General features: G+C 45.2%; 1 protein-coding gene across 1 annotated transcript in view; it reads left to right on the plus strand.

Annotated features, from left to right (window-relative positions):
• KAT6A (lysine acetyltransferase 6A) overlaps window positions 1-4,109 on the plus strand; it is a 107,372-nt gene extending 103,263 nt beyond the window's left edge. The window contains exon 17 of the mRNA XM_060001514.1: window positions 1,109-4,109. Within this exon, the coding sequence (XP_059857497.1) occupies window positions 1,109-3,783 (2,675 nt within the window). The 3' untranslated portion in view covers window positions 3,784-4,109. The remainder of the gene's footprint in view (window positions 1-1,108) is intronic.
• Window positions 4,110-8,919: the final 4,810 nt, after the last annotated feature.

Here is an 8,919-nt window from a genome sequence, read left to right on the forward strand (position 1 = left end):
TAAATACTTTTAATATAGTAATGACTAAGTTTTTTGCTTTATCGTGCATGATTTTCCAGAATTTTATTATGTTCTATTTTGAGATGTATAACTAGGAAGCTAAAAATTTATTTTGTAAAACATGTGGCACTTTAGTAAAATTCTGTCTTGGATCATCATAGATTAAAATAGTATCCTATAAGTTCCTGTTGGGCAAATTTTTCTCTAATGTAGACATTTCCTTTGTTTATTTTCAGGTTGTTACTGCTAACTACCTTTTCAGTCCCACCAGTGCCCCTCCCCCTCAATCCTATTAAAAAATAGGATTTGCTGGTCTTCTCTTTAAAAATTAATGGGAAATGTGGATGTACTTAATACCACACCAAACTGTACACCTAAAAATGTTAAAATGGTAAATTTTATGCTGTGCATATTTATAGTTTTTAGAAATAGAAGAAATCAATGGGGAGAAAATAATGCTAATAATCAAATTTATTTCTAATAAACCATTGTCATTGGTACATTAACTTTTGCTTCAGGTCAGTATTTGTCTGGGACTACATGCCTTGCAGCTCTTCCTATACAAACACAACATTGGCTGGGAACTGTTGGTGTAGGGTTGCTCAAACATGGCCTGGAGTAATTGGCTTGATATTACCTGAAGTAGTGATTTTGTAGAAACTAAGAAAACCAGAGCAATAATATAAATTGCGAACAGGGGTGGGGGGAAAGAAGGAGAAATGAGCTGATGTGTAATTTACACAATAAAGACAGCTTGTCTAAAGTAGCTGTAGGAACTATTTAGTATTTGCATCCTTATAAAGCTTATTTCCATTTTAAAGATGGTGAAACTGAATATTAAGAGTAACTCTCCAAAGCCATGCAGTTGGTGATGATAAACTTGAACCTAGTGGGTGGGCCAGGATCCTCTCGTTGTTCTGCCGGTTCACTGTGTGACTTTAGAGGATATCATGGAATGGGTGTCTCCTTTAGATCCTTAACTTGAAAGTGAAGATAGGAGTTCAGGATGGTTATTAAAATCATTTCTGTTGCACGTGTGGTCTCAGAAAGAGGCACTAAAAAATACAAGACCCTGTAATCTGTTTTATTTTTTATCCCTCCTGTGCAGACACTCCTATCCTAAAGCCAGTATCTCTTTTGAGAAAATGTGATGTGAAGGATTCTCCACTTGAGCCAGATACGTCCACGCCCACGAAAAAGAAGAAGGGATGGCCCAAGGGCAAGAGCCGCAAACCAGTCCACTGGAAGAAAAGACCTGGTCGCAAGCCGGGACTTAAGCTGAATCGGGAGCTGGCAGCCGTTTCTACTCGAGAATGCGTTGTTGAGCCTGTTGTCCCCCTTCCTGAGCCTGGACGTGAACCCCAAGTTCAAGAGAACCAGGAAGCTGTTGGACCACGAGAAGACTTGCCTTTAAGGGAGGAAAGGAAGGAAGGGGAGGAGCTGCCCCTGGAAGCGGAGGAGGGGGAGGAAGGGGAGGAGGAGGAGGACACCACCAGCAGTGACGTCAGGGCAGCCTCTCCGGCAGACAGTTGCAGCCCCGAGACCGGAGCCAAGGGGCCTGAGGTGGGTGAGGAGGAGGAGGAGCCCCGCGCCCCTATGGGGCAGCAGCCGTTGGAGGAGGGGCCGCAGGACCTGGCTCAGCGTGCACGTGAGGAGGAGGAGGAGGAGGAAGAGGAGGAGGAGGACGCCGCCGTGGAGACCCAGCAGAGCGAAGACCGCGACGCGGATGATGAGGACGACGGCCACCTGGAGTCCACAGAGAAGAAGGGGCCGGAGGAGCAGCCGGCTGGGGGCGACGTCAAGGAGGAGCACGGTGGCCAGGAGTCTTTTTTAGATCCTGATGTGCACAGCAGTCGGGAGCACGCAAAAGACAAGGAGGAGACAGAGCCGGATTCCGAAGAGGAGCAGACTTCCCACGAAGCATCCGTGGTCTCGGAGCACATGCCAGGCTCTGAGGACGACCACGAGGAGGACTCCCACTCTAAAGAAGAGCTGCTGCAGCTGAAAGAGGAGGCGGAGATCCCTCACAGTGACCTGGATCTGGAAACCGTGCAGGCCGTGCAGTCTTTGACTCAGGAGGAGAGCAGCGAGCATGAGGGCGCCTACCAGGACTGCGAGGAAACCCTGGCGGCCTGTCAGACCCTGCAGAGCTACACCCAGGCCGACGAGGACCCGCAGCTGCCCCTGGTGGAGGACTGCCACGCCTCGGAGCACAACAGCCCGCTGTCTTCTGTCCAGTCCCACCCCAGCCAGTCGGTGCGCTCGGTCGGCAGTCCCAGCGTGCCTGCCCTCGAAGGGGGCTACACCCAGATCAGCCCGGAGCAAGGATCCCTGTCCGCGCCGTCTATGCAGAACATGGAGACCAGCCCCATGATGGATGTGCCTTCCGTATCGGACCACTCCCAGCAGGTGGTGGACAGCGGCTTCAGCGACCTGGGCAGCATCGAGAGCACCACGGAGAACTATGAGAACCCCAGCAGTTATGACTCCACTATGGGCGGCAGCATCTGCGGGAACAGCTCCTCCCAGAGCAGCTGCTCCTATGGCGGCCTGTCGTCCTCCAGCAGCCTCACCCAGAACAGCTGCGTGGTCACCCAGCAGATGGCCGGCGTGGGCGGCAGCTGCAGCCTGATGCCGCAGAGCAGCGTCCCGTCCGCCGCCGCCACCTGCAGCATCAAGTCCCCTCAGAGCTGCGCAGTGGAGCGGCCTCCCAGCACCCAGCAGCCACCGCCGCCCCAGCCGCCCCCGCAAGCGCCGCCCGCCCCGCCGCCGGCCCCGCCGCCCCCGCCACCGCCGCCGGCCCCGCAACCGCCGCCCCCGCCCCCGCAGCCCCAGCCCCCAGCCCCGCCGCCACAGCAGCAGCAGCCCCCGCTGTCCCAGTGCAGCATGAACAGCAGTTTCACCCCAGCGCCCATGATCATGGAGATCCCAGAATCTGGAAGCACGGGGAACATCAGCATCTACGAGAGGATCCCTGGGGACTTCGGGGCCGGCAGCTACTCCCAGCCGTCAGCCACCTTCAGTCTAGCCAAGTTGCAGCAGCTGACCAACACCATTATGGACCCTCATGCCATGCCTTATAGCCATTCTCCTGCTGTGACTTCCTATGCAACCAGTGTTTCTCTGTCCAACACGGGACTGGCTCAGCTGGCTCCGTCGCACCCCTTGGCTGGGACCCCTCAAGCACAAGCCACCATGACGCCGCCCCCGAACTTGGCCTCCACTACCATGAACCTCACGTCCCCTCTGCTGCAGTGCAACATGTCTGCCACCAACATTGGCATTCCCCACACTCAGAGGCTGCAAGGGCAGATGCCAGTCAAGGGGCACATCTCCATCCGCTCCAAGTCCGCGCCCCTGCCCTCCGCGGCAGCTCACCAGCAGCAGCTGTATGGCCGCAGCCCACCTGCGGTCGCCATGCAGGCTGGCCCTCGTGCGTTGGCTGTTCAGCGTGGCATGAACATGGGGGTTAATTTGATGCCAACCCCCGCCTATAATGTCAATTCCATGAATATGAACACCTTGAACGCCATGAACAGCTATCGGATGACGCAGCCCATGATGAACAGCAGTTACCATAGTAACCCTGCCTACATGAACCAGACAGCACAGTATCCTATGCAGATGCAGATGGGGATGATGGGGAGCCAGGCCTATACCCAGCAGCCTATGCAGCCAAACCCTCATGGAAACATGATGTACACGGGCCCCTCCCATCACAGCTACATGAACGCTGCTGGCGTGCCCAAGCAGTCACTCAACGGACCTTACATGAGAAGATGAGCAAGACGAACTTGCAGTTAAAAACTTAAATATATATAAATAAAGGAACCTTTTATACTGACAAACCAGAGAAAAATGGACCTTTTTTCCAGTTAAAATATTGCTGTAGATTTAGAGGAATTTTTCTTTGGTTTATTTTATTTTTTAGAAAACCTGGTCTTCTCTTTTTTGGGGGGTTCATTTTGTTCTGGGTTTTGGTTTTCTTCACAATCTTGAACATTTTACAATAGAACTCATCTAAAAATGGATTTGGGGATGGGGAAACATGCACAAAAATCTTTTCATAATTAAAAAGAGCCTTACTTTCTTTACACACCACATGGACAGACTTTGTGTAAGAGTGAATTATCTTTATTTTATTTTAAGATGTATGTTTCCCCTCAGTGTTTGCAGCTCCCAATGTTGTCATTTTTAAATGTTATATATACATCTCGAGGGTTAGCCAGACCCTTTCCTCCACACCCAGCCTTTCATTCCCTACTTCATTCCAGCAGGAGGCACTTATGGGAGACTCGGACGGGGACATGGAGAACAACCCAAGCTCCTTAAACTTATTATTATTGTTAATATTATTATTATTATTAATAAAGTGAGGCAGGAAAATGCTTCTTCTCTTAAAATCCCCTCCACTCCCTACACACACACAAACACACACACACACACACACACACCCCTCTTGAAACCTTTCCACAAGAATGTTTCTATAAGTGAACTTCATTGAAATGTTTGTTTTTCTTAAATCAAGTGTAATATAATTTTTTTTTTAAACTACTCCCACTCAGCACTCAGAGACACAAAAATACTGTAAGTCTCAGTTAACAGCGGAATCTCAGAGGAAAGCTGTTTGCAGTCCTAATCCAGCCTTGGAGGAATAGATGGTCAATTAACAATCAAAAAGAGGCAGCTAACCTCTTGTTTTTTACCACCTGGTGAATCAGCCATACGCACATATTCCACGCAGCCTCTTGTTTTTAGTATGTACTTTGAGATGCCAAGGGTCTTGATTCTTGAGCCTTTGACTCTGATTAAACTCAAACAGCAGTCCCCAGTGATTAGCCTCTTACATTCTCACGTAAAGCGTTGGTGGATGACTGTACATGTCAGTGATTTGAGAAATACCTGACTAACCTTTGACACTGTTTACTTTGTGTTGGAAGAGATGACGCAGAATGTGTGTCGTGAGGGAGATCGTGGTGTGAGTTTTATAGCTACTTCAGTGATACATACCTCTAGTTTTCCTTTGTCTTTTGAGATCCTGAGTTCCTCCCCTGTGAATCAGAGTGCGCCAGCCCCTCTCCTGTGAGTGGCTGAAGAGAAGAGGGATTAAACCAACCACCAGCATAGTAGGGCAAATCTGGACAGCAGGGTTTTAGCAGGCTCCTGTGTTGCTCCCAGCTTCATTCTCTTTTCTCTTGTGCAGCCAGTTCGCCCATTCTCTTCTTGTTACTTGCTCCAGGGATAGGTAAAAAAAAAAATATATATATATATATGTATATGTATATATATATATATACATATATACGTTCCATCATTAGAAGATGGAGACTATTATACCACTTGGTATGTGCAGTCAAATATCCAAAAGGGGGAAGTACTGCTTAAAGAAATATCTGTAAGCATTAAATTCTCTCCTTTATTTGTACATTTTATATAGATAAATTTTTGAAGTACAAATTAGGCATTAAATTTTTTCAAATGCACAGGTTTGTTGGGTTTTTTTATACACTTTAATTGACTTTCTCAATTAAACGTGTTAGGTAGAAAAAGGCAGAATTCCACATCTTACCGCTATCGATTCTGAGCATGTGCAAGGCTGTGTAGGACCCAGTTTCTCTGTATATACTGTTCCAGTTCCCAGTCCTCTGTGTAGAACGTGCACTGTGCTGCCCTCTGCCTACTCTTCGGCGCTGTCATTGCTTCCTGGTTGGGGTGGGGACGGGGTGGGTCGGGAGGGAGGGAGGTGTATTGGGAGGAGGGTGGGTCAAGGCAGAAGGAGAAGCTGTTGAAATGAGGGCCGTGAATTCAGTTTCTGTTGGTTTGCGGTTGTGTTTGGGTTTGTTTCTTTAAAAAAAAAAAAAATTTCAATCAGGCAGCTCCCTTTTCCACAAGCCTTTTTGTGACTTTAGAACTATTGTAGAGAAAATGTTCTTTTCTATATTATAAAAGAAATTATCCAACACAGTAATATTGGTACCTGTCATTTTTTCACTTCTGTTTAAAAAAATGTATTTTTAGCAAGATAACTTGGGTAATCTTCTAAAAAAAGAAATTTAAAAACTCACTGTTAGTGACTTTGATGCCTTTTAAAATAAGAGCTTTTTCATTTCATTCCATCTTTAAAATTTTTTATCTTTGTTGTAGAATATTAAAAACTATTTTAAGAAAGATAAAAATTCTCTTTAAAGAGATCTCTAGAGTGTGTGAATAGAGCTCCAGATGCCTCTAAAAGCCGCATGTACAAATGAAGCTAAGTCTATTCCTGTCTGTTTATATTTGCTTTTCCTGTTTTGTAACCTCTTTGTACTTTGTTCATGGTGACTCGTAAGCTAAGGGGAAGGGGTGCCTAGATGCCTTTGTACTTCTCCATGTCACGCGCTCCTGGGCCAGCTGGTCTCCTTCCTCTCCTGTATGTAATATCACTTTTTTTCCCCCTTTCTAGCAAGTACTTTCAAAAGAACTCTGTACATTTTAACATTAAAAAAAAAATAAATTATGTTGAGCCATTTTGGATGTCTGTCTTGCATGTGGAATTTTTCTCCCTTCCAAGTGTTTCAAATTCTCTGATTCTTTTTCTACACACAGAGACTTAGAAATATAAGCCTTTTCATGTTCTTCTTTATGTAGCAAGTATAAGTTTATGACCTTTGAAATTTCAGTTTTCACTCATAATGTGTTTCAGTGCCAAGAATATAGATGGTTTTCCCTTTTCCAAAGAAAATGGTATTATAACCTCACTTTGGATTTTTTAGGGAAACCCATTTGAAAACCTTCTAAAGAGATTGTAATTCCTCCAACCAAAAAAAGGAAATACAGTTGCAATAACAAGTAGCTCCCACTTGGAACAAAGTGTTTTTTCTCATTTCAGTTGACTTGATTATGTAATCTAGGAAGATTTGCCAGAAATCCGGGCCCTAAATACTGATGATCTTTTCTGATGCGTTCTGAGTTAATGTGCTCGCCTCTCATCATTAACAACTTTGCATATAAGGCAGATTCCAGAATTAGATTTAGCTTTGGGAAGCTAACAGCTTCCTGGGGTACAGGGGTGAGGCAGACACAGGTTTTCATGCCCTCCTGACTTGATCTGCTGTTCCTTGCTGCTGAGTTAGGAATTTAGGAAGTGATGTGAACACTGTCTGTAGCAGGCGTTTGTTCTAAACTTTGTGCCATTGAAGTTTTAGGCCATAGAGTCATGTCATCTCCGGAAAATAAATGGCTTGTCTCCCTTGATTTCTTGCTTCATAGTCACAGTTTGAGCCCAAGACTGCCACTGCTCTACGCAGTTACTAGTGAATTGTCCCAAAGACATACTGCCTTTGCTACTGCAAACTACCTGCTTTAAGTGAGTTCAGCATAACAACAATTACGATTTTTCTACAAGGAGGTGATGTGACCAAAGAATATACTACAGATTTCATTGAAGTGCTAACAACCCTCACTATGTATTACATGTAAACTGTAACTTGAGGAATCTCATGTGTAGCCAACGCTCTCCTTTACCGTCTACATCCGGCCTTTTCACTCTCAGAAGGTACATGTTGGGGGAATCGGCAACACATTTGACTAACGTGTGTACTGCTGAGAGCCTTGGTCTACCGGTTTTCGCATCTACTGCCATGCCTTCAGTTACTAGGGTTCCAGGAATCAGTTTCCTATACGGCCTCTCTGAGCATCTCAGGTGGTGCCAACTTCTTCTGTAGCGTGGTGAGAACCGTGTGTATTCCCTGAACACCGAGTGTCAGGTTGACAGCTCTAGCTCTTTAGGTGAGAATTACTGCGTTAGGTTCTCCCTGGGACACCCTCAGCGGTGTATGGTTTTCGCCCTTCCTCTCGTCTTTTCGTAATGTACAAGATAAAGGGTCAGTGATGATGATGGAAAAGCATAGTGAAAAGAGAAAAAATGACCTTGTTGACAGAACAAAGTAAGCAGAGTTATGACAAATGGTGGGCGGGAGGGAGCTCCATATTCTTAATGTAACTTAAATCTAAAAATTCAAGTGACATTCTATAAATGAACTCAAAACCATGAAGAGTGACATTTATTTGTGTTGTCAAATGTCTGGAATTCTTGAGCATGGTCCATCCAATTAAAAGCTGAAAATCCCCACAACAAAACCCAACTCGTTTGTTTATATATTTCTGTTAAGGGGCAGGTTGGGTTTGTTAATCTAAGTTGGTGTGGTTGTATAATGCAGCACAGACCCATGGATTTTCTCTCCAGAATGACAGCTTTACAAATTGGGCTTAACTGCAATTCCTTGCTGTATTAATAAGGAGCCTAAATATTGGTATACAGATTACATAAACCTCAAAAAGGTGGCAGGTGTAATTTTTGCCTGAAATAAGGACAGCCATGGAGTCTGATGGACTTTGGTTTTTTGAGTACTTTTGAAACAGTAGACAGACATAGTCATAAGGAATTGTTTTCCTGTGACTATTGTGAATACTCTTTTTGAAGGTGAGAGATACATTCTTGTTAGCAAGAAAAAATATTCTAACATTTAACTCTATACTAACAGACATTTCTGAAAGCCACATTTAAGCAACATTCAAAAAAAAGTTAAGCGTTCTCTGGGGTGATGTGTTCATTTTTAACCGTTTTTAGTTTATGCACACACAAAGAGGAGAAAGCAAAGGCAAGCAGGTGAACTGAGGTAAACTAATCACCTTTGCCTGCATTCGAGAGCTACAGTGCCTGGACTCACCGGGATGTCTATGAATATGCATTGAGAAACTGACATCCGGTTAATGCTGGGAGACCAGCCATTCAGATCACCTTTCAAGTTGTTTACATTGGCCTTAAAGAGCTTTCTGAGCCTCAGAATCTTCTGTTTTTGAAAATGTCACTTAAAACCCTTCAACTCTTATCCTAAGTTCAAAGTCTCTTGTGAACAAAGTAAAGAAAAATATTCATAC

The sequence above is a fragment of the Delphinus delphis genome, chromosome 21 (genome assembly GCF_949987515.2).
Source record: "Delphinus delphis chromosome 21, mDelDel1.2, whole genome shotgun sequence".
NCBI classification, from domain to species: Eukaryota; Metazoa; Chordata; class Mammalia; order Artiodactyla; family Delphinidae; genus Delphinus; species Delphinus delphis.